Raw genomic sequence first — 26,901 nt, 5'->3', positions numbered from 1 at the left:
CGTAATTAGGCAAAGCCCGTCAGCACCAACTATGCGAGGCTCCTAGAAGAAGCGCAAAGGATGCGGGCAAGGAAGACGCCAACCCTTTAATACCAAGATTGTGGAGCGCGGCCTTACAACTCCTACACTCTTGCCCATGATCCTTGCCCGGTCAGCCCGCATTAATCCCTTTATAAGGCGTGCTTTGTCTTTGTTAGATCAAATTCTCGTGGGCATCCCGTCCTCATGGCGCGTTAATTAACTTCTCTCTTCTCGGCGCGTGCTTGTCTTCCGCTTTTCCTCGTGCTCTCACATACACCCGCGTTGTTGAGTTCCTTCCCTCACTCCATCGATTGCGCCCGATTATTCTCTAGTCTTCCTTCTTTCGTCTGCCGGACTTTCTTTTTTTTCCCCCGAACTGCGAGAAAAATCTTCCCACCACGCCACGTTGCAAGCCAAGAGCAACAGCGTTGCCGGCGCTGCTAAATTTACCGGATGCCGGGGAGACGCGCACGCGTGTCAGGCGAAGCCGGCGCCGGCGTCAGCGCCGGGCGGCGTTGCGCGACGGCGTCATGGCGGCACCGGTCCGTCTCCACGGCAACGAGTTCGCGAGGCGCCGCGGAGCCTCACGTGACGGGTCACGTGGCTCCAGCCCCGCCACTGCAGAGCCGAGGCGGCCGCCATTAGCCGTTCGGCCGCCGAGTTGACACCGTCGCTCCCCCGCCGGCGACGACTGCGCGCGGCCAACATGGGCGGCGGCGGCGGTTACCTCCTGCTCGTCCTGAACCCGCCCTGGACGCCCGAGCACAAGGAGGCTATCCTGCAGCGCGTCGCCAAAGGTGAGGCGCGTGCAGCCGGGCCGTGTGTTTGTTTTCTCCCTTACCGCAGCCGGAGATGTCGATATTTATCCCCCCCCCCCGCTCTCCGCCGATGCCGGCTCTCCCGTCGGCCGAAGTCGCAGCATCTTCTCTCATTTCCTCTCCGCGCGAGAGCTCCGCCGTACAGTGGTAGCAGACGCCAATCGAATCATGTCGTCTGCTTAGCGATTAACCAAGCGCTAAACTAAATTTGTGCGTGCTCCGTTTGCTGCTGAAGGGACCCTCACTGCACGAGTGAGATGGTGCATCCGACGTACGCAGTCATTCTTCGTCCTGTTGCCTCAAAACTGAAGGGATCGGAAAGAAAGGTTTACGTAAAACCATGTTAGAATTATCTCGTATAACTTCAGCCTCTCACCTACATAACGTTTCAAAGGAAACTGTCCCTTCTTGCTTGATTTTGTGCTTATGAACTTGTTTCTCCTCGGGAAACTGACTGAATGAGCGGAATGCCGGCCGACAAACGGGTTCCAGTCAATTGTGTGCGAGTCGAAAACACGCGTTCTTTCTCACGGTGCCGGGAAGTAACAAGCAGGTCGACAAGCCGTCGCAAAAGCCAGTGCGTCGACGTGTTTCGAACCTATAGTTACCAAACTGCCGGCCTACGCCTTCATTCATTATTTCTCTTCTTTTTTCCTTCTTTCTTTTGTACGTGTTTGTTCGTACAAGACTGTTCATCATTGACAGCTGGTATGTAGAGCTTCAAAGCGAACGTGATTCTTCTTTTCACTCTTTTACCGCCGATGCAAACAAGGTGCCCTCTGAAGTATTGACCTGAGAGCTCGCGTAATGAACGGCCAATTTCTGGGTCTCTGGAATTTCGTCGATACGGGGCGTTTTTTCGGGTTCCGCCGTGGCGACCTGACGCCGGCGTCCTTACCGCGGCTTCCGTTATTGACGTTAACCAGGCCTAACCGACCTTTGTGTGTGTCATGGTGGTGCATTTTTTCCTTTTTTATTTTTATCCGTGCCGCATCAAAGCCGGCGAAAGGGTGTGGACTTCTGAAACCACCAAGGATTCCTGCTTGTAAAATTTTGAATCTACGTCTTCGCAACTTACGTGGTTTCTAATGAGTCTGGAACCGATGATGCAATGTCCGTTGTCCTTTTCTTTCTTTCTTCTTTTATTTTTTAGCCTAGATTGTTTCATGCATAGACTTCTCTTTGCGCTGTTGCGAGAGGCTTACAGACTAGACAGCATTGGACTTAGCCTGATCCCAAATGAGATTTCTTACGCAACGTTTCGTGCATATATCGACTTTCGTCTCCAATCTACCCGCGCTTTTCTTTGTGTTGTTGCTAGTTTCGACTAATCCTTGATGCATAAAAGTCACATTATGTCCTGTTTTTTCATATGTTAATTTTTAACGTGAACGACCAGACGTTTCCGTCTGAAAATACACCGTGATATGATCTAGCTAAAATCGCTGGTGTGTGGTTTAGCTATTGTGATCCGCTTGTAATTCCTCTTATTTTAACCTATTTTCAACAAATCCCTAAAATCAGCCTCTAAATGCGCTCTGATATCGCTGTAGTGGACAAAAGAGTTGCTCGATATCTCTGTATCTTCCTCTTTCTATCCCCGGGCATCCCTGGTTGTAGTTAGAGCCGCTAAGTGCCTATATCTCGTTCTACTGATGCCGTGGTTTCCTGCTACAATTGGCTGACGAAAATTCTCAGGGCCAACTTGCATGATCGCGTGCTGACTTCATGATGCACTAGAGCGTCAATTTAATCCGTAGGAAGCGTAACAGTGACCAGCGCTAAAATGAAGAGCCCAATGATTTCAATATGGCAGCGGCCATAGACAGAAACAAGTCTTATTTATGAATGGAATGAAATAAGCGGCCTCGTCAAGTAGTCACGTGCATTGACCATTGCGGTTTAACTCGATGGATGTCGACATCTTGAAGTCTAAAAACCTTAAATGTCTTCACACAACGGCGCGCAATGGAGATAATCTAACACGCTCGTTGTACACTGAGTGCATCGTTCCAGTTGTTTGTTTTCCTATCGGCCTTCACACCTTAACAATGCCACCGCCTTAACACGAAGACTGTGGCATCCTGCGCGCTGAAGCAAACTGTTCACCTTGAAATGAAGGGATCAATCAAGAATTCAATCAAGTATTCAATCAAACATAAGGAACACAAGGCACGTTCGCGTATGCGCCTGATTCGTCGCATCTACACGACGGCGAATAGCTCGGCGCGCACACACCCAAACCGGACCGCTTCGTTCGGCATGTGCACCGTAATCCTCGCCTTGCCGTCGCAGAGCGCCACCGGCGACGCTGGATGCTGGCGCGACCACTCCCTTCGATTCTTCTACTTTTTTTCTTATTATTGTTTCCCCTCCCCCTCCCACATCCCATTCACTCGTCTCCACCGGAGACCCAAAGCTCTCTTCTCTGCAATGCAAGCGCGTCGCGCGGCGAAGCGCTCACTCCGGGATAGCCGTGCGTGACTCGGAACCGCCACTCGTTCGTTCTCTTTCCCGAAACCCTTCCAACGGCGCGACGCCTTCTCGCTCTCTCTTTCACTTCCTTCTCTTCATCCATCCTCTCCTTCATCATCTCTTTCTCTCTTTATTTTTCTCTTATTTCCAGCTTGCTCTCTGCCCGTTCATCGCGTGTCACTTCGCCTTTACTGTTATTTATTTTTTCCCCCTCTCGGCCTATCCGTTATACGCGGCTTGCTCCCTGATGCGTGCACGCTCTATTGCTTCCTCTACACCTAATGTTCGTGCGTGCGTCCCGTTGTTTCTCTCTTTCTTTTCGCTGCTCGACTGGTCTTTTTTTTTTCTTCTTTTCATACCCTTGTGTCGACTGGAGCGTTAAAGCGGCACTGAAGCACACGCTACGACGTTCTACGCGCGAATGGCGTGTTGCGGCGCTGTCGGAGTGGGCGTCGTACGTCGCTTGTCGCTTGAATGATGCGTCCGCCTCGGCCACGAAAAGGCAGGGGATGGAGAAGGGAGGGGGGAGATGTGTGTGTGCGTGGGGGGGGGGGGAGGGGGGAGTTCCGTTATCGTAACTCGCTAAAGAGCACCGTTAAGGTCAACGTGCCGACGGCGAAAGTGTGGCTCGTGCGAGTCTGTTTCCGGTCTCTCGCCGTTATTTTAGGCCTGCTCGTGAGGTCGAGTTGGTTCGAAAGTGTAAGCGGCCTTGAACGGGACAAATTAGAGAGAGACAAACAGATCTGCCCGAGCTGTCGTTACTGACGCTGTCTCCCTTGATCCTCATTTGTTCTCATTTCATCGGCTCGCAAAGCAACGCATGAGGACGAATTAGAGCCAAATGCGACAGCGGCAGTTCATTTTTTTTTTTTTTCCACGTTAGTGCCACAACGTACCGCTACGTTTCGATTAGGTGCGGTGGGCGGCTGTCAGTGTTTCTGTCAGTCGGTCAGTTTGCTTTGTATGTCTGATACCGTACGCCAATGATGTATGGACCGTGCGGTTACGCGAAGTTCCATCTCCCGTAAGAGCTAAATGAAACTCGCCTGCAACGTGGCTGTCGTTTTCGTTTCTGTAACTCTATAAAATATGATATCTTATTTGTAATATGAACTAATGTTTTAGCATACCAGAATTTCAATATTTCGAAGAACAGGTTGTCTTTGCAATGTTACTTTTATTATTAATAATAATACTATAATTATTTTAGTAGTAGCAGCAGTAGTAGTAGTAGTAGTAGTAGTAGTAGTAGTAGTAGTAGTAGTAGTAGTAGTAGTAGTAGTAGTAGTAGTAGTAGTGCTTTTAGGCGATCTGTCTCTAATTTGCGACTGCCGAAATTTAGTTATTCCGCGCTCTGGATATCAAGGTCAGTGAACTCCGCGGTACTTTGCACAGTATTACGATGATTTGCGATAGTAAAATCCAGGGCATTGCTCCAAGGCGACTCCTGTATGGACGCGGAATTCGGTTGTACACAACAATATGCGCGAGCGATTCTCACTGCTATCGATTGTAGTTGTCATATACACAGAGTACGGGAGGCGCTTTGAAGGCGGCGAACATAAAAGCGCTTCTGCGGCTGGAAAATAAAAGAGATGCGGCGCGCCGATCATTCACCCCAGTGTGCGTCGCATTCCTTAAATTATTTTATTTTTGCACCTGAAATGCGCAAGCCGTTTGCATCTTCGAGAACGAACTGCTTTGAATAATAGCTATTCGTTCCTGTCGCGCGATAGATTAAATTGCCTGCTGTGTTTAATTTATTTATTATTTTTTCTCCAATAAACAGCTCATTTCCTATCGTTTGCGCACGACCCCAACGCAGGCCGTTTGCATCTTCAAGAATGAACGGATTTTAATAATAGCTGTTCGATCCTGTCGCGCGATAGATTAAATGGCCTGCCGTGTTTGATTTATTTATTATTTTTTCTTCAGTAAACAGCTCATTTCATATCGTTTGCGCACGACCCCGACAGTAGGCCGCGCGCCTGAGTTTGCGGATATTGAAACAAATTACGCCGGTGTACTTTCATCGACGAAGAACGCGCTCGGTATGAAAACAAATTACGGTCTTCAAATTTTATGCAAGTGCTCGTCACCCGAGAAACAGCAGCGCCGAGGTGTCCGAGACACGCAAGAGGTTTGTTACTCCAAGCTCAATATGTAACGCTATCTGCATTGTGCGACACATCATAGAAGATAGCGATAATATCGAAAACAAGAGCCCAGAACATGCGTGTATTGCGCAGACGAACAATAGATGTCTAAGCGTGCGGCGAGGCAATTCGACGGCTCCTAGAATTGAGACTGCCCGATCTGCTCCGAATCGCAGCATATCTCGCTCGGGATGTACAAGTTTACGTACCTCAGATAAATCCACTCCGTATCAACGATGTATTAGCGCGCGAGAACTGTCGACAGAAGGATTTTATGTGATCTCGAACGTTTATTATATATCGCGCAGCCATAGTACGACGTTGTGCTGTAACTGCTTTTACACGCATGCATCGGGACTCCGTATAGTCTGTAGAGCAGTCTGTCCTCGCCTTTGGTTCTATTTTATGTCCCGGTGTGTCTGGGTCCTACACCTAGGCTTAATGTACTCTCTTATCTAACTCCGCTGTGTACTCTCCGAATCGGTGATATTGTCCTTATTTTAAAATATTTGTCTCGCTATTCATAATATTACGTGAAAAGGATTAGCCGTCACCATTACAGGGTGACTAAATCGATCTCTTTTATTTTTCTTTAAATAGAAATGAAAAAATCCGGTCGTTCCTACGATAAAGCGAGTGATACCTTGAATTAGAGTTCTGTGAGGAGGATTCTTCAAAACTAGCTGTGAAACTTCAAGAAGGGCCGACGCCAGACGGCGCTAAGATTTTTAAAACAGCGCGTTTGTATAATCGGTTCACCGCACTTGAGAAGTCCTTACTCTCGCGAATTCCTCTTCTGAACGCGTAGAAGGACATTGAGCTCATCTTTTGAAATGCACAGCTGCGGCAAGTCAGCACGAAGCCGCCGCTTCAAAGGCACGATTTGCAAGAACGACCCCCCCAAGCTTCCGCGAAAAGTGTGTAGTTCCTACCGTTCCCATTTCCTGCTCTCGGAGGATTGTTCGTCGATGTCGACGTGTCTCGTTAGCCGTCTGTTGCATTCATCTTCATTTATCGTTTAGCGTTATAAGTGTAACAACTCCAAAATGATAAGTGAAACTCAATCTCATTGCGCTGCTGCGCGCAAGATGGCGGACACGAGTCACGGCAGCGGGCCACCGTATTCGGATGACAGCGGATGGCAGGAACAGGCGTACGCTTCGATTTATACGCACGGTGAATATCTCCAGAAAGTCAAAACATTTTCGACGCTTCTCACAGCTCAGGGGTTGTTCTGTGCCGTCGAGCCCCCATGTCGCAATCAGTCGTGCAAGTATTTGGCTTTAGATCAAAAATCACAAGCAACGCGAATGCACTTAGTTGATGAAGGCCTGAGTCAGTGAGAAACAGCAATCATTTACGTTGTCCCTGCTCTGTAACCTCTGAACATTCGAGTTCACCGGCTTACAAGCCTGCTCGCTTTTTTTCTCCATCTTGTTCGCGATTTTTTTTTTCGCACTCTCTTGTTCGCCATTTCCCGCTAACCGCAATGCGGAAGAACAGTGCTGACGACATCCCAGAGGACACGCCCAAACTATGCTGAACTAGGACCTGGACCCTTACCCTCCTCGCACCCCTTCTCCCCTCAACTTCTGTCGAAATTCGTCGGTCTGCTGCTACTTGACATAAAAAAAGAAAACAGAAGCTCGCTCAGGGAAGGGGGGCCCAGACCGCGTGTTGAGTAACGAGGTTCGTGGATGGGTCTTCAGCTTCCGCCGCCAACATTCCGCGGGGCGTGACGTCGCCGTCTGCCGTTTCTTTTCTTTCCGTCTGTCTCTCCAGCTTACGTCTGGCCCCGCTAACCCTCGCCGCCTGTTTCTCCGTCTGCGGCGGAACTTGCGTGTCTTCTCGTCTGGTCTCGGCAACACCGTGGGGCTTAGCGCGCTTGGCCGCACCCCTTGTAACGTATGGCACCACGAACCGCAGCGACGGCTCATTCGCACCGCAATGGGCATGGCCTGTGTACGTCTTCCTAAAACCATGTTAGTGTGTTTGTTCTGAATTGAAAAATAACCGAAATGTGTACATTTTACAATCCTTGTTGATTGCCGAGTCTGCTTTCCTTGCTCAAGAATACTCAAGAATCGGTACTTTTTTAAATGACAGTTTATTTGGAACAACGTACTTTGTGAATCGCAGCTCTTCTTACGTTATCCCTCTGATCATTCGTAATAGCGCCAGTGCCGAAAAGGAAAAACTAGTTCTTTTCGTTTCCATATAGAAAACACGGAAATGTGCAAAACTCCTAGATCGGGGCTTGCTACAACCTGTTCCAGTGAACGGTGTGCTGTTTGTACGTGGAACGAGAGCCACAGCAACGCGATATTCGCACTCCATTCCCATGAGCAATGCGTCCTCAATACGTTCATTGTCGAAAGCTCGCCGTCTGCAAAAAAGTTGCAAGTCTTCTACATGCATTGAATCTCGTCGTGCGCTACGCACATGCGCGGATTACGTAACCATGCTCACTGACATTACCGGCCTTGATGCGCTGTCAAAACATTATGATCGCAAGTCTGAGAGCACTTTGTCCATAATTGCGACGCGTAAATGGCTGCGCCCACCACTCTCGCTAACTAAACCAAACTACTACCGCGCATTTCGGGCGAGTACTTCTGGCAACTCGCCCGCTTCCTTCCTGACCATAACGGCCCGGTGCGTGCCGGCGGTTAGTGACCCAGGCTTGGTTTCACTTATTCCTTCTTTTTTTTTTTCTCTCGTCTTTCGCTCTCTCCTTATATTTTCTTCGTTCATTCTCTCCGTCCACGCCCGTCTGTGTTTTCCATATCCGCTGTTTCTTTTCGCCAGTCCTTGCTTTCTTTTTCTTTTTTTTTTTCCTATCTTTTTTCGGCAGGGCGTTCTTAGCGTGGAACTACTCGGGCCGTCATTCTGTCCGGCGCCACCGCGCCTGTCTGGGTCTCCCGGCGTCCGGCGGGCCGCCGTAGTAGTGGCAGTCTCTCCCGTAGCTGTGGCCCTGCCCCGGCGCAGCGGGCAATCGATACGTCTGCCATCTGCCAAAAGCTTCGTCCTCGTAGAGCGCTACGCATAAAAATACGCACGAGCACACCCGCCCACTCACGCACACAAACACACGGGCACCGGCGAAGACTCGCGTCGGTCGACCTGACGCTGTCCCAGAGTCGTTCGCCCCCCCCCCCCCCCCCAATCCCCCTCTCTCTCTACCACTGATTCCGCGTTGAGACAGGCGAGGAGGTGAAGGGAAATGGGGCTTTGGCGGTGGTTCGCGTATTACTACTAGTAATTAATGTCAGTTATGCCGCCCGGTTCACTACACGCCAGACCGGCGCCGATTAGGAGTGATGACGGGGCGGAGCGGGGTAGGTGTCGTCGGATTTTGAGGTGCGTATCCATTTATCGTTCCTCACCCCTTTTCTCTTCATTCGTTTTGCTTTCTGGACGTTCTGCTTGCTCTGGGCGCTTCGGCGCGCATGCGTCGCTGCCGGAACTCTCACGAGTATCGATGACAGCCTGTGACAAAGCACGGGTATTATAGCTTCGAAGCTGCCTGTGCGTGGACGCGTTTTGACTCTGGTGTCCGGAGGCAATGCTCTGTTCCGCGCGTGGTTTCTTTCCAGACCGGCATGGCGGAGAAAGGCGAAGGAAGAAAAGAGTCGTTCCCTTTTTCGTAGAGTTCCTTCGCCGATATCGGAAGCCTTCCGGCACCATTGTACGCCGAGTTCGAGTGACTTTCTCCGACGTATATATTAGATGCCCGACGGCTGCTTCGTGATCTCATCCCTTTATTGCGGTGTCGCGCTTTGTCTGGCGCACCGGCCACTGTGCCACTATAGCGTGAGACGGCAGATGACGCGGCAAATACGCGCGTAAGGAGCGGCCATTCTTCTCGCCATCGCCAACCGCCTATTTTACTGACTTTGCTGTAACCCTGGTGTTGTATTGTCGCGCATCGTGAGCGAAAGTGTTCGGACGTGTTCGGACGTGTTCGCCGTTACAAAGACTTAGATCGTCTAGACGACAAATATGTTGTATTTGTAACTGTTGGAGACGATGATCCCTAAGCGGCAGGACGGGAGGGGGAGGGGGGGGGGCAGTATATTAGAAAGAGACAGCTGCTGTACGGTTCTATGATCGCAGTGATCGCAGTGTAACGGAAAGGATGGAAAGGAGAGCTTTGAGATTTACCTTTTCGAGTGTTCATTTGTAACGCTGTTGTGCGTGCGCTCACTGCAACAAGCTCGTTCTTCTACACAAAGTAGTACGTGTGAGAGTGCACCGCATTAGAGCTGCTTGTAAACCCTATTTTCATCAAACAAGCAGTAGCAGCGCCGTATTTCAAGCCCCGCCTTTCTACATTACGATAATAAGAAAGGATAGAACTGTTGTGCACATCCCCTTGATGCGACAGAAGAAAGTGTTCGAAGCAGCTGAATGCCAAATTGCAGGAGTTATTAACGAAAAACAAAAGGAAACACTAACATATGCATACAGTAGCGGCAAGTGTACGTTGTTTGATGCATATTAAGGTTGATGAAAAATAATTTTGAGTGCTGCAGTTTCCAAAATAATGTCGGTCTTTTCTTTGACGGACAGTCTTGCAAGATTCTATAAATAAGTTCAAACGAGAAAGATTAGCGCTGTGATCTTGCAAGTTCGCGAATAATTCCAGTGCTTCGTTCTTACCGAAGTAACTTAGAAACCCTTGTATAACTAGGCACTCATTGCGCAAGATAAAGTGCTCTATCTTCAACCTGCCTTGCTACTTCACTTATAATGCAACCGTCACGACTAAGAGCAGCGCTTACATGTTTCTTTTTTGCCGTTGTTCCTTCGTGACTCGACGCGGGTTCCGTACGCCTTCAGTTTTCCCACCCGGAGTCGGCTAAATTATTCACTCCTTCTTCTTATTCCCTTTATTTTCCTTCGACGGGAAGGACCCTGAGAAGGTGGTTTTAAGAGCACAAAGTCTGCGACACACGTCGCCGACCACTCAGCGTTAGCGCTCTTGCGCAACCTCCATTTTAAAGGCGTGCGCACACTTTCTCCCGCTTCGTCGCGTCGTCGCCGTCAGGACCCGCTGACACGTTAATCCTGCGCAGACGCGCAGTTTCTCCATCGCCCTCGCAGGTCTACGTGTTCCTATACCCCTGGAGCGAACAATAAAAAGTGCCCCTCCGCGTAACGCGCGCACAGGTATTGCGGTAGCCTGGCTAGCTACGTGGGCTCCTTTCATCGCCGGTATAGCTTGCCCTTAAAGCAGCGGAACGTATAGAACAGAGAAAGAAAAAAAAGTGGATGGTGTAGGCGCCCCAACGGAATACGGGTCACTCCACTTGGACGACGAGTCGTGCCGTGCCCCGGCATCGCAACAACGGCAGAGACGGCGCCGGTTCAATGGAGCGCGAGCAGCGGTGCGTCGCGTCAGCTGTCCCCTCTCTTGAGAAGCTGCAACGCACTGTGCCCTCTCCCGTGGGGAACGCCGTTATTGCGCGGGTTAACGGCAGCACTGCTGGTTCAGCGCAGCGGGGTATACGCGGGATGGCTGCCCGTGGGTGCGCGCACGTATTTAACGTGAGTGCGTGCGGAAATGTGGATGGGTGCGTGTGCTCGGCCGCCGGTATGCCGCCGACAACCTTGCGGTCTAGCGTCGGCAAGCAGTGAGCTAGATAGGTTATACGCTCGGCATTGTCGATACTCGTTCGCGTTTGCCTCTGCTTATCATTTGGCTTTGAATGCGGCGCTCTCTTCTTTCCACGGTTCCGGTCGTTTCTGTGTTTTTCCCCGCATTCCTTTCCTTGTTTAGTTTCGGTTGGTTATTTCTTTTTTCTGGATGCAGATAACGATGGCGATTTTGTCCCCGCGGCCATATTTGTCTTTTTCTTCCCTGCTGTTCCATCGACAAGCGCGTCGTGCTGCTCTTTAACTCGGAAGCAACACTTGTGGGGCAGCTAGGCAGACGCAGCGACTTCCGTTTGCTCTCTTGTCAGTTGTTGCTTAAAAGGCGCGACAAAGTCGTCTCAATTGGCAGTCGATTCTACTGAAAGCTCATCAATGATGATATATCTAGAAAACTAACTACATTTCATGCTTTTCTTGTTTCTCGTCAGCCGCGAACTTCTTGTCTTATGGTGACCGTGACAACTACGACAGTGGTAATGATGATGATAATGACGACGATGGCATGGGCACCATTAATGTAGTGCGCAATTTCCTATAGCTTTAGAACGGTGGAAGAATAATAACAGCTCGTGATGGGCCCTCTAGCACAAATGTCAGATTACTTTTGCATTCCTGAGGTACCTGGAGTGGGACAGGTGCGGAACATCTGCGGTGTTGTGGCGTTCCAGCTGGGTGCAGCCGGTGCCGGCCCATGTGTATTCTCATCTGTAATGTCGTAGATGTACAGTCGCGGACAGAATATTACGGACCATGAAATCTAAGAAAAAGCTGAATATCTCCGCAACCTCACAACGCAATCTGGTATTTGCATTTTGGACCTCGACTAGAATATGCTAACAACATTGTCGTGGGCAGTTTTACTGGTTACTGTTACAGGCTGCTCGGGAATTGAATGTTTTCGGAAATCCCGTGGTCCATTTTATTCTGTCCGCGACTGTACATTTACATGTATACTGTCGAGATGAGGAAATCTGCAGGTGGGTTTGACGCGTAATAGTACTAGCAGGATGTCCAAAACAAGGGCCTTCGCTCTGCGGATAGTTTTGGAATTACGTTTACGGGGATGCTGCTGGGGGCGCACGGCCGAGCTGACACGGAATAGAACGTTTGCTTAACGTGGCTGGCTGGAAAGAACTAAACAATGGGGTTGGAGCGGAACACTCTGACAGAAACTTGAAGTGGCACACACTGGGCATCTTTAGCTAGACGCGGGTAACTATTAAACGCAATGAGCCTCTGGACTTGGTTTACGGCGGATGCGTATACTGGCATGACAACTTGCACCGTTTTGCAGAAATTATTTCGGATTTATGCAAACGGGTAGCAAACCGGGTGCTCTGCTGGTTTACCTCCCTGCCTTTCCTGTCCTTGCTTTCTCTCTCTCTCTTTCGAATGCATGCTGAAAGCTGCTCGCACTTTCATTGATAGACAAACCGAGTGGCGAGCCCTTTCTTCTCTATACTCTTCTGGCTGCCGCATCTTAAAAGTACGTATAAAGTTACCAATACCCCGATCAGTGCAAGCGGACATTATTTGCGCAATACCTGCAAGATGCCTTGAAAGTGTTTTGTAGAGGACGTATACCGAGGTTCGGGTTTTCGTTGGTTGCGGACGAAAGTAGAGTTATGCAGGCCTCCGGGAATTGTAATGGCCGTGCACCGCCACTTCGCATGTATATACGCTAGCTGTGGTTGCGCGTCGCTAAAGCAGACGAAGACAATGTACCGCAAAGAGTCTGCTCATTGACATGAGTCTACTACTGCCTACTATCCGAGTTACTGTAACGTTAAATCAAGGCTTTCAGCGCCACCTATATTCTCGTCGTTCCTCTTACGAACCGCAAGTGTGCGTATACTAGCTTGCCGTTTCGTTTCTGAGAAGTATGGAGATAACCCATGCCGGTCATTTCCCTTCGTCTCAGCAGTTTGCATTCTTCCGCCGATTCTGCTGCGTCACTGAACATCGGGAATCGCCTTCGTGCATGCAAGATCTTAGCGGCGACGAAAGAAAGGAGGCATTCGAATACCGAGCGCAAGTTCCAAGAAAAGCGTGGCGGGATCTCATTTAGAATTTCAAAAGTATTTTCGGCCATTAGAATTTCCGATGAAAAGGAGCGCGACTATTCGTCCGTTTCTCGTTGCAATTCAAGATTCGCGTAAGACGCCCGACACGCGTATTTGGCGCACGATTCTTTCGCGGTCCGCGGACACGTGTTCGCCAGCTTGCGACATCCAACCATCTTTGCATGCAATTCGCGAATTTCAGCGTCTATTTTTGTGTCATTTGACAAATCTCTCCCGGTCGCTTCTCTTTAGCGAACGTTTCTTCTAACGTCTTGCTCTTTCTTATGCAACGGGATGATCAGTAGCAAAGGCATTGTACCTGGAGAACTGTCATTACCAGCCTGGTTGTGAAATAGTGGCCCCGCGTCCCGCAATCTGCGGTTGGGTGACTGAAACTTTCACTAGGATGGAACTGGGCCAAGCCATTAGGGAGCTAAGCCGCAACCACTGTGGCCGTAACTTTGATCGTTCACGATTCAAGCGTGATCATCGTCATCAACATCACACTTCCAGAAGCGCGTGCAGGACGAAGACCGCTCTCAACAATCTGCAATTACCCGTGTATTGCTTCACCATTGAGTCTTTGACCAGTTGGCGTCCCTCATTTTAGGGCCTGTTATACGAGTTCGTTTATACATTTATACATTTTTTTATTGTATGCTCTTATGTGGCGTTTTAGGCGGTCACCATTTCCTGTTTTTTTATACTTTGATCGATTATATTTATTTTTGTTCCAGCCTTTATTGTTGACGTCACCTACATGTAAGTGTCGATCAAGGAATTGCTGTGTCGGTCAATCAAGATGGGCCTCGTCGTTTATACCACGAGGTGCCATTCTTTTGTGTTCTTTCGTTTCTTTCACTTTTTATTCTTTCGTTTTAATTTCGTCAAGGAGTTGTGCTCAACAATATCACTACTTATTTATTTTTTTAATGAGTATATTTCGGTACCGCCGAGTGCAACAAACCTGAACATTGATGCTTAAGTAATGATTCTCCAGCCTTCGTGTCAAGGCTATTCCCAAGAATATGGGCAGTACAGTCAGCAGAGCAGACATTGCATTAGAGACACCATAATGCTTTCTAGGCAGTCCATACACCTTCTCCCTTTCTCCATCTTACCTGTCTTCAAAATTGCTCTCAATTGCCCAGAGGCTTGCGCCCTTCGTTGGACTGGGAGGTTAACCGAAAGACGAGGAGGTTAACAAGACGGGGAGGTTAACATAACGGGGAGGTTAACCGGAAGACAAACACCCAGTTAGACATTTGGACTAGTGTATGTCGACGAGCTCTTCTCAAATTATACCATTCTATAGGGTGATAGATTGTAAATCTGTGGCATTTGCTTTCCTTCATTTCTACGCGGAAATCTTTGATCTACTTGATTAAACTACAGTAACTTCCTCTTCTGGAACATTAATAATGTGTTTTGTACGCTAAACCGTATTCATCTGCTACGTCTTCGTTAATCTTTATGAGATTGATCTTCCTTTCTCCTGTGTCATAAGAAGCAGCCATTAGTGTTTACTTGTTTCAACATATGTTTATCTTTCACACCAATGAAAAAAAAAAGAACTTATCACCACGCCGCACCTTAGCGAATAAATTTGATATCATTATCAGGGTCAAACCACCCACACCTCTAGTTAAACTACCACTGGGATCGACCCGTGATTGGCCCTTGGGAGGGCACATATCGTGATTTGTGTCAGAATTACCCGCCTACTGCTTTGCTAACACTGCCTCCCAGATCGGCCAGCTTTGTTTAGCGCCGTCGCGTACAACGAAGAGCCGCGAGTTTCCTGTCTACGGTGTTAACGCGTTAAAGAAGGTTGCTTCGTGCGAACGAGACACCTCGGCTCCTTCGGCACACCTCGGCTCGGCGGCCGCACCAAGAAGTAACGATCGCTGAAGCAGGCCGGCAAGCGTGTCTGTGATGCCCACGCGCCCTTTCAGATCGTCTCCGGAATTCCGTGCGACTGGACTGGAGCAGCCTTGCTTGTTCTTGTTGCTCGGTCTGGCCAACGAACCGAAGCGGCGAGAAAAACACCCTTTGTGCTCGTCATCTGGGCACCGGTCTTCCTCTTTCCGTTGTGGCCTTGTTGCACCCCCGCCAGTCGTCGTCCAAGGAATCGCCGTTCTTTCTCGAATGTGACGTCCGCCTTCCGGCCCCATCTATTTGTTTCTTATTCACTTATTTGACGCATGAGCGAAATGCACGGTACTCATAGGCTCGATGCAATGGATGCAGTACCAAAAAAAAAAATAAAGAAACCTGGGATAATGAAACGTTATTGTATTGCACGTGTATTTGAAAGAAACCACTCAAGTTCTTCTCAGACGTAGTGGCTATCGTGGTGGTCGAGTTAAATTACTGCTGGTGTAGTGTCGTTGAGCGGAAATACGGGCGGGAAGAAACGGAGTGGATGCGACAGGCGCTCACCTACAACTGAAGTTTAATGAAAGGTTTTCCAGGGAGCGGAGGACCGCACATGCGCATTCAGAAGGTGGTTGCAAAGTTCGTACATAATCACATGCAGAAATTGTAAAAAAAATGTTAACGCCCAAGGAGATAACTAATTTCTTTATCCGTCAGGGTAACTGACGGTATACTGACACACGTGTGGCAGACTGTGCGTTAATCTGCCACGTGCGTCTAGAAATTAGTTATATTCTTGGGCGTTAGCATTCTTTACAATTTTTGCATGTGATTATGCATGAGCTTTGTATCAACCTTCTGACTGCGCATGTCAGGCCCTCCGCTCCCTGGAAAACCTTTCATTAAACTTCAATTGTAAGTGAGCGTCTGTCCTGTCCACTCCATTTTTCCCCGCCCGCACTTCCGCTCAGCGACAACACGTGATACACCAACCGGCCCAACAGTCTACGCTTCTAAATGACTGCTGGCCGTTACCGCAATCTTACAAGACGCTCACTCGCGCCGTTACTCGACACATCGCGTCTTCTGCACCACCATTGTGAACTCCTGCGTTTGACGTCTCACAAGTTACTTCAATATCAGAGAGGCTGTGCCGCTAAAGTTCACTAAGACAAAAACCTTCTCGACATCACCCCAATGGTAGGCAGCTGGCCCACCTTGTCTTTTTATTTACGGATATTTTACATAACTTGTCCGAACAATCAGATTGTGGCAGCTGAGGCTTGCATGCAAAGAAATAGCTTTAATTTGACGCCATTTTTTTTTGTTTTACGTCCAGAAGGGGTGAGGTGGATATGCGCATTATCATCACAAGAGGAGCTCAGCTTAGATTCCTAGTGGCTTAAATTTAGGAAAATACGGTATAACGGAAGAAGCCTCCGACGCTCACGAGTGGCGCAAATTCGCGTTCACGACTTTAGTCACGACTACGTCCGCACTGTCACCTCGCGGCTGCTTTGTCGGTACCAGAAAGGCCGAGAGAGGGGGCCACCCTAAATTGCGGGAAGGGTAAGGGGGAAGGGCGCTGAGGGACGCCAGCAGTGCTGCATAACGGTCCTGGCCTTCGTTACCTCCCGCCGTCGTTGTAACTGCTGTCGTTAGGGCGCCGTCAACTCCGTGCACGTTTCCCCTTTGCTCTCCCCTCCATCTGTCTCTCTCTCTCTCCGCTCGTGACGACTTCGTGACGTCGCACACGACTACGGCGGCGGCCTCCAGTTGCTGTTGTTTGCGAGGTGTTAATGCTCGCGCTGGCGTGCCGCTGACGCACGGCGGGCATTCATCTTTCGTCTTCCAAGGGCGACAGGCGGGGCGAGAACGGGCGCACCGTTAAGGAGAGAAGGGTCCGCCCTCACGCGGTTCTCACCGCTGAAGTTACAATAGAGGACATTCTCGCACTGCGAACGTTCGACAACCGGTACTACGACGCGAAGGGTGGGAACACCGCACGGATGTTACTCGACTGTAGGCCGTGAGCTTTCGTCGAGTCTGAGACGGCACTCGCGGCGTCTCTCATTATCCCGTCGCCGTGTTTCCCTTTTAGCGAACAGAGGAAGATGGTCTTCAAATGAAACTTTGCGATCGTCCACCTAGCTAGTAAATACTCGAAGCTCTGCCTCAGCCTGTGGCCCTACTGTGTCTAGGACGTTTCAGATTTTCTTGCTAGTGTGAGTGGTTGAGGGAGGGAGAAAGAGCGAGAGTGCGTGCGCGCCTGTGTGTGCGCGTGCGTGTGGATTTTCGGTCTTAATCCACCAATGGGCTAGTTTCTTGCCGCAGTTAGAGTACCGACTATGCCCTTTTGGGTAGCACACGCATCGTTGACTATTTCATCGTGCGCTGCATTCCGTTTCAAAGCAAAGGACAAAAGCAACGACAAGCATCGTCATAGCCGCGCAGAGCAGCGTCTTAGCCCCCGGACTGGCTTCGCATTGCTTGCCGAGAGGAATTGTGGTCGTGTTTCCAGTCGAATCAGTGCCGCAATACAATGCGTACCAACATTCGCTTCATCTGTCCGCATAAGGAGCGGCAAGAATAAAAAAGAAAGAGAAAAAAAGAAGCAAGCAACAGTGTCCAAGCCCATCTCCTTGCCTGCACTACAAAACAATTTTTAATCGGAGGACGCTTGCAGTCGCAAAGCGATATATATATATATATATATATATATATATATATATATATATATATATATATATATATATATATATATATATATATATATATATATATATATATATATATATATAGTTGTTTTTTACGTGCGACCGTTGTGGGCCCTAGATATGGTGCGAAATTGTGTTTTATTGTTTCTGTTTCTTTGCTACACTGTTTTACCTGCGCATCCGTGTAGCAGTGCACGCAAGCAATGCGCTACGGGGCGTGCCGCGGAGCACAGGTAATCCTCGTATTCATATACTAAGCCGGAGCTGGTCAAGTGCGTTGGACTCGTACTGCGGAAAGAGCGGCACAAAAATGGGCGCGCTCTTTCGCGTGGCAATAACGGTGACAATCGCCTCAACTGCGCTGCCCACGTATAGTCGGTGAACGCCTTGCGACAAGCGCTGTTTATCCGGGAGGAGGAGGAGGAGGAGGAGAGCGCGTTTCGCACCGCCCTTGTTGAACAACGGCGGTTGCGACTCCTCGGCCTTCTCTCCGAACTTTTATTTGTTTCCACAGACTCCGAGAAACACACGGAGACTACACCCTCCGGGAGACCTGGAGTTTACTTATCTACCCGTACAAAAATGAGTGTTGATTAACCATTGATATATTATTGGGGAATTGTTGAAACAACTGACTTCAACAAATTTTCAAGAGCAATTGAGTTCACTCAACTTTTTCACAACAATATTACCGTTGAGTGTTCTCAATAAACAATTTATTGGGTCATTTGTGTTGATTTTTCTAGTTGTTCTTTTGTTGTGTAGCAGTTGAGTCCAGTATACAATAATTAGGACTCGCATATGAAGACATTCCAACATGGTTTGCGATGAGTTCCAACCTCATTCCTGTCACTTTGCAGCAGGTAGGTTCTTCTTTCGCCTCGCTTTCATTAATAGAAAATTATGTGTGACCGATGGGGTGGAATCGAACGTCGGCCGTCGAGCCCGGTACTCTAACCAATAGGCCACGAGCGCGCGCATACTCCTCTCATTCGAAAGCCAGTGAGCTCTGAAATGCTTGGCGTGTGCACCGCGTGCCACTTCCTGGTGCTGTCGCTACAGCTGGCGCTTTGAAGCGCCTATCTCCGGGACCGCCCCACTTTCGTAGCCATTTTCGCTACGTAAAAACTGCAACGTTAGACTAGATTCATGACCGCCCAAGTTCATAACCATTTATTTCTTCGCCGGTGTACAAATGCCATCGTCGTTTTAACATACACTAGATGACATAACCATTGGTACGATCCGAAATGAGCACGTTTTGGGGAGCAGAAGAATGCGAAATTCACTTGCCAACACGGTGACTACGCGCATGTGGAGACACGGCGGCAGCGCGGCCGGCGATAAGACAGGTGCCGAGAGGCGACGACGCTACCTTCGAGCATCGGACGCACTGTGGGAACCGTAGGATGCAAGCGCGCACACGCTACAAACATACACGGGTGAGGTCTTCGAATTTCCTGCGACGTACCCTCTGTCCGTAAAGCAAATATAGTTTTTGTCCAATGTCCGTGGTACTAGAGATCAAAGAATGAACGCGCTTTGAGATCGCAGCGCGCAGCCGCTATAACCATTGACTTCAAAGAGCTTCAGATTTAGCAACAGCCGCAACAGTATCACAGCTAATCGCTGTATCTGCGGCTGCTCCCGTTTCTCGCTTTGCAAGCAGCACGCGATTTACTTGAGCCTCGCCGAACGGTCGTTCTCTCCCAAGCCTGCAGGTCTCGTATGTTCAGTTAAGAACACCAAAGGGAAATGAAAGAAATACAGGTAACGGACTCTTATTGTACTTTACTTGTCACCTTGTCATCTGCAAAAACGCTACAAACTGTTTTAGAAGCTTTATTTTTGTAAAAATAGCAAAACTAGTAGTAATTTCTATTTCCAGGTGGCGCGACAAACGTTAAGGTAGCGTTCAGGTGTGTATGTGTGCGCGCAAACGGGCGCAACCGAGCTTCGTTTTGCGCACACTTTTGCAACAGTACACATGGTTACCGCTAGTTTCGTAGTCGCATTTTTGGTCGTAGTATTTATTGTTTACGCTATAAATTAGGTAGTTCTTAATAATTTATGAAGGTTAGCTGATAAAAAATTATTGCTAATTAATTAGTGGTTCTTAAGTGCCGTTATTTTGTGTTTGAAAGGTTTTTATAACTGAATACGATAGTGAAACCATGTCAAGCTGTGAACGGCTTTCGGACTCAGTTATTCGGTTGCAGTTGTGCGGTAGTTCACGCCTCGTGCTTCTTGATGAAAGTATTTTCTTTTCGGACATCATGACGCACATTTTAGTGGAATGCTTTAACGACGATAAGTGGGACGTTTATCCGGTGAAGTGGTTGGCTCACCCAACAACTAGTCTTCTACTGATGTGCGAGCCTGACGGTTTTGATGAGTTGCGCGGCAGAGGCCATGATGCCTGTTGGAGAGAAGGCGCCCCGAAGCAGTCGCAGCCGCACTTCTGGAGATAGGTAAGTAATCTCGTTTTCTTGGTCACGTAGCCTTCTTTTCTATTTTGACATTGACGAGCGTGACATGTTAAGCACACCGTTCACTTTCTTGAAGCAAACTGCATGCCCCGGAGCAAATGCGCGCGATACTAACTCTCGCTGCCGCCGTCACTTCGTTTGAAACAGAAACAATGGTAGGCGAAGAGGCAGCGGCGCCCCATGTGCGTAAAATTGCATTGCTTCATTTGTTCCTGTCTAATAACGTTTCCTTCATTTGTATGAGAGAACACAATTGGAACATAAGGATCGGCTTCTCTGCGCAGTGATAATTTTGTACAGTTGCCACGTAATTTTTCATGGGGGCTCACGTATGCCGTCTAAGCGCTTGTTATCGCGTTCCGATACGTGAGAGGCGCGCTGCCTTTCAAGGTATTTAGGCAGGCACTACGAGTTTAGGAGAACCGCGACAAATAATCGTGCAGCAGGTGTGCAGCTGTGCTACGCTTGAACCATACTCGTACCGGAAGGCAGTGTTGCACTTCACGCTTACGCATTTCGTAATTATGGCGGCCTCCGTGGCAATTTGGGGATCGAGGTCGTGGATACGATCCCTGCAGCGGCCGCATTCCAAAGGAGCGGAATGCAAAAACGCTCGTGCATTGTGCATTGTATGCACGTAAAAATTTCCAGAAAGTCAAAATTAATACGGAGCCCCCAACTACGACGTGCCTCATAATCAGATCGTTGGTTTGGCACGTGGAACATCAGAATTTTTTTTTCCGTAGTGGCTCATCGTATACCATACGGTTAGTGTGATCACCTTTTGTGCCGTAGCGGTTAAGCGCGCCTCGATTTAGGTTGCGTCTAATGATGCGGCGCACCGCGAAAGATATCTCGCCTCTCTGGGATTTTCGGAGAACGGCCAACCGATTAGTCACAGCTTCCGCGCGGTGACTGTACATGGATACACAGCGCAAATGAACAGAGGTGTGGTGACGTGGTCAAAGAACACAGCCGCCGACGGGCTCACCTTATCGTCTATCACCGTCAAAACTACCGCAGTAAGCATCTTTATCTAGCGCGGCGGTTTGCCGTTGAAGACGTACTGTACAATTTTAATAAGCGATAACCGAAACATGCCACCGTTCTCTGCTGCCTCTTTGAGTTGGACCGATCCGAATATGGGTTGTTTCCAGAAGCGAAAGGAGCGCCAATCGGCGCGTTGTCGCCTCGAGCTAAGCGTCGCACTCTAGCACCGTTTGCGCGGTGAAGAATGACGCGTGCATGAAGCTAGCTCACTGCGCGGACGCTACCGCGCAACGCAAGGGCGTGTACGCGACGTTCTGCACACAAATCGCGCGGGATGATCGGAGCCACGCCGGAGTGCGGCTAGCTTCAAAGAAGCGGTACATGTTCTCACTCGTACAGGCACGCTCACGCTCGCATCGCTCTCGGCGTATGTTTAGGTCATCCCTTCAACTGGACTTCTACCAAAAGATTCGATATCTGTTTGGTATGGGTTATGCACTGTCGCGTGGTCTTTGGTTCTGCGAGAGAGCCGGGAATATTTTCCCCACTGTGAAACATCGCTGTGCGTGTTTTAGCTAACATTTACCGTAGCAACCCATTCCTTCCTTTTCTCGATGGCACTCGTAAAGAGTCCCAAATTTTTACTTGTCAGTATAGTGTGTACTTTAGTGTGTACGTGTGTATTTCGTGCGTAGTTATGTGCAGTGCGTGGCAGATTCTTAATCCGCGCAATCTCATTTTCTGTCCACATTCCCTTCTCACAGGTTACGTATGCAGTAAATTCCCAGATGCTAAAGTGTTCTACGCCAAAAGCACCTTGGCGTCGTGCAGGAGACACCCGTTGATATGTGGCTGATTCACTAGCAAGCTCGCATCAAGTGGGATTTTCAACTATTTTTTGTGTTACTCTGTGGTGTACCAGCTGCTGCATGGACGCTGTGAAGGCTTACTTTCAATTTGCTCTGGCGTTTAGTAGTAAAGGATGGGCTACCTTTTAAGGGGACGCATTTATTTGTGTTTGTGAGAATGTTTACCAGTGTAACCAAATGATACGTGGGTACTGTAAACAGCAGCACGAACAGAGGTGGACGACGAAATAGGTAGGAGTACACACGAGCGCAAGCTCTACTAAATGTTTGCTTTTGATGACAAAGGTATTAAACACACTGGTCAACTTGGCAAAGGTAAAAATCCGTGCGTGCGTGGCAGAAACAGCCACGTGCGACAAGAAAAAAATATGAAAAAGCCATGTCATGTAGAATAAACGTGCGTGAAAAACGAGAACTATCGGTCAAATCTATTGAAAAAGCGAAAGATTTGTCCGATAAGTGATACTACCCAGCGGGAAATACTCTTTTGAGAGCAACTTTTTCCCACTAAGGACAACAGATAACTTGGTTACGCAATTGTTTCGTTTGTGATCAATAAATATTGCTTCTGGAACTCCTCTGGTGTTGCGGTAAAGAGCAGAAAGAACGATTCTTTCATCACAGAGACCAGAACACAAAAGGACTTACGGAAGCATTATTTATTGATCACGAAGAAATATTCATAAACAAGATTTCTGTGACCCTTAGTGGGAAAGAGTTGCTACAGTACTTCTCGTTACTATCGCTTACAGGAGAAAGCTTTCAGTTTTCATGTTTTTGTTAGTTTTTGGCGCACATGTTTTTCTACAGGACGTATTTCGGTCCTTTTTTGTTGTGCCGGGCTGTGTATGCTGCGCATCCATGGCTTTTTCTTTGTGAAGTTGGCCAATGTGTTTAAAATCTTCGTCTTCACGAATAATTAAACTTCTACTTTAGTCAGCGTTCATGTGTGTTCCTACCTTAATTCATCCTTCTCGTCTCTGTTTGGGTGGTTGTGAAATATAAATGTACACCGAATTGGCGAAGTGTCCATAGAATTGATACATGAAGTTATTTGCGCTGTTCATTTCAGGAAGAACGCTATAGGGTCTTATCTTCTCTTTGTTTTTGACACTGAGTACATTTTTCTAGTTCAATTTCAAGTAGTCTAAGGAAGCCAATAAGAGTGATGGTAACTTCCTTTGTGTGTAAGATTTATGAATTTCATCCATTCAAGGCATGACATGGCACATGCCTGATTGTAGGTTTCAAGCATTCGTAGTAAGATCTACTTTTCGGTTCTCATGACGCTTCTTTGTACTGCGCTGCATTCTCCAGGCACATGAACCCTTTTATGCTCTAAGTGCATGCGTTCTTTTTCTATATGTTGGAGCGAAAATTGTAAACTTGAATATGCATATATATCATTTTCCATGTAATCTTTTTCAACATGGGTGCGCTGTAGCTCCCTCTGTCTTTCAGTTACTGCTTCGTCCCAATTTTTATGCAACCTTTGTATATTTTATGCAGCAGAATTCTGGTTCTATTTTAATAACATTTTATCTGTGAAATTGAGGTAATTGGTGTTTCGTATATGGTTTATTTGCGCTTTTCACTGTCTCAGCAATCGGGCTGTCTAGTCATTGGAACCTTTTCTCATACTGTAAGACTATTTCTGGGGTGCTTGATACTGAAAGTGCAGGTGACCATTTATTTGGCTGCTTGGAATTGTGTTAGCCATGTGTTACTACCAATTTTCTGTGCTAAATAATTATTTTTTCTCTTATCGTTCAAGGTATTAGCCTTTCCTTATCTCTTTATTGACTGAGGTAGCACTTAGTTGCTGGGTATAGGAAAAAAGGCCCCAAAAAGTGCTTTAATTAGCTTTGTGCAAGTCCAGAAATATTACCTGAAAATGAGCTCACTAAATTGAGGAAATGCCACTAACGAACTCCTCTGTACCCCAAATTAACATAATCAAACGGCGTACTGTTTGTTCTTGACTTGTACCAGGGGATAAGCTGCTTTCATTACACAAATGCTTTACAAGTTTATTTCTGAAGAAAGCAATCCTGGCTTGTCATAAACACGATTCAGGTGTTCATCATGCCCGACAACTTTCTAAATGATGTCTCGTCAAATAATAGCTAAGTTGAGTGATGTTATTTTATAAAATAATTGGGCAACATGAAAAAATATATATCTCGAAAACAAAGCTCAGGCAAGTCTACTTTGATACTTCATTAAATTTTAATGACGGTGAAAGACGCGTGCTAAAGGTTGTATATATTTACCTGAAGTCATTCGTTTCAAGTTGGTTATTTTGCCTTCTCACAGTCAGCCGTAGCTCTTCCTGTGATGTGTTAGTGTGCGCAACATTTTAATGTAACATATTCAGATGTCTTTTGTGTATTCACATGCAAGCAGCTCCAAGTGTTCATGTGTTCAAAGTTGTTTGTTGCAACGGTATGCTTAAGCCCTGCCTTTTGAGTCGCTTTGCCTTCTAGTCATAAACTTCAGTCGAAAGTGAAGAGCACAATGATCGTTTTGATTGGATTCATATGTATAGGTTTTTTCAAATTTATTTTACTGCTAAAGTGCTGTAGGTACTAGCCTGTGTCTCCAGCTTCGATGTAGTGGTGCCTTATGTACTGTAATAATGTTTCACGTGCACACATCTTTAGTGTAAATAAAGGTACTTCAAGTTGATCAGTCTCTCTTTTGATTTTGTTTGTGTTTGGGAAAGATTTGAGCAGGCACCGGGGCATGCAAGTGTGAACAGCGAAGCAATTTCAATATATGAATAAAAATACACTAGCCCAACGAAACGTCAATCATATTTCAATGGCGACTTCTGAAATCTCAATGGCATCTCAACTGTGGCACGATATGCTTTTCAATGCTGTGGCAATAATAACTCAACAACAGGTCAACAGAACTACCACAACGTTAGTTTAACGCAGTATCAATGGTAACTCAACAACCATTCAACAAAACGAACACAACGGGCCGTCTAAGCACAATGGACTTTCAATGGTAACTTAACAATTATTCAACATTGAGGTACCCAATGGTGTTTCAATTCGATTTCAGTGGCCAATATTCAAGAGTGCTCAACACTCAACTCAACAATTCTCCAACATACTCTCAATAATTCCTCAATAAAAAACTCAACATTGACCAACAATATTTCAATGCCTTCTCAAGAATTTTTTTTGTACGGGTAGTCTTCTGTCGTCTCATGTTTGCTCCCGTTTTCCGACGAGGAACTAGATTTCCCCGCAGGGATGAATTCTTCTGTTCCGAAGCTGCGTGCACAAAGCGCCACTCAGTAAGCTCGCGAAAGCGGCTGGGCTTCCCCCCCTCTCTCTCTCTCTCTCTCTCTCTTCACACACACACACACACACACACACACATATATATATATATATATATATATATATATATATATATATACGTATATATATATATATATATATATATATATATATATATATATATATATATATATATGTATATATATATATATATATATATATATATATATATATTTATTTATTTATTTATGTATTTCCCCGCAGCGATGATTTCTTCTCTTCCGAAGCTGCGTGCACAAAGTGCCACTCAGTATGCTCGTAACAGCGGCTCGGCTTCCCCCCCTCTCTCTCTCTCCACACACACACACACACACACACACACACACACACACACACACACACACACACATATATATATATATATATATATATCTATATCTATATATATATATATATATATATATATATATATATATATATATATATATATATATATATATATATATATTCGATGGACTAATACTGCAGTACCAAAGTTGAGCTTTATCAATCCCTCGGGAACGCGGCGCTCGGACGCTGCGTTTGTTTAACTGTAACCAACCTTTAAAAAACGTTATCTCTGCTCCAGCGGGCAATACTTCTCGCCAAACTCCCGGTGTCCTCACATACGCTTCCTATTAAGTATGCAACGTAGTACGAGGAGCCCATTTCGGAAAGCGACAAAACAAAATGATCCTGTCTTTACTTGCTTTCGTCATTTTTTGCGTGGATAATTACATTAGAGCCAAAAACAAAATGGCGTCCCCTGTGGCATGCATTGCGGGTTTTTGCAGGTTGTCTTTGAATATATAATATTCATTTGTTTAGATTGTGGAATACATTGTGAATATTCGTGAATGGCCCCTCCTACTATAGCGCACTAAGCCTATTACCTGAACTTATTGTTCGTTTTTCTTTATTTCTTAAAATATACTCTTCAGAAACGCTATTGTACAGGCGGTATATACCAGACGGCGCATTTGTCCCGCAGCTGACCAATTTTAGAATACGAGCAAATTGATATAAAACAAGCGCTAAAGCTAATTGCCTGTTTTCCAATGGCATGTGATCAATAGATGATAACATACAGGTTGTCAATTGCCGTTAGCACTCTATAATTGTGGTCACACGATTTATCGCATAGTTTTTGAGATTCAACATGGTTTCTTATTACGCTCATATCCGCGTCCACTTCATTTCGTACTAATTATTATCACCTATATATTTAGCGAATGTAGACTGCAAATTTATTTATTTATTTATTTATTTATTTATTATTTATTTATTTATTTCACTACTGTTGGAAGCCCTGGCAAATGTTGCGTGACCAGCTAGATATTGGAGTAAAAGTGGCTACGACATTGGAATTACCGTGCAGTGCACAATGTAAACTTGTTCCAGTTATACCAACAATGGGAATGACCCAGCGGTT

The 26,901-nt window shown here is 47.0% G+C and overlaps 1 protein-coding gene across 2 annotated transcripts in view; it reads left to right on the top strand.

Annotated features, from left to right (window-relative positions):
• Nucleotides 1–661: 661 nt before the first annotated feature.
• The window catches only part of futsch, a 199,838-nt gene continuing 173,598 nt past the window's right edge, over nt 662–26,901 (top strand). For both annotated transcript variants that reach the window (XM_065452204.1, XM_065452177.1), the window contains exon 1: nt 662–818. In XM_065452204.1, coding sequence (XP_065308276.1) covers nt 728–818 — 91 coding nt within the window. In that variant the 5' untranslated portion in view covers nt 662–727. The remainder of the gene's footprint in view (nt 819–26,901) is intronic.

This window comes from Dermacentor albipictus, chromosome 2 (genome assembly GCF_038994185.2).
Source record: "Dermacentor albipictus isolate Rhodes 1998 colony chromosome 2, USDA_Dalb.pri_finalv2, whole genome shotgun sequence".
Classification (NCBI taxonomy): Eukaryota; Metazoa; Arthropoda; class Arachnida; order Ixodida; family Ixodidae; genus Dermacentor; species Dermacentor albipictus.
This window is presented reverse-complemented; position numbering and strand designations above follow the sequence as displayed.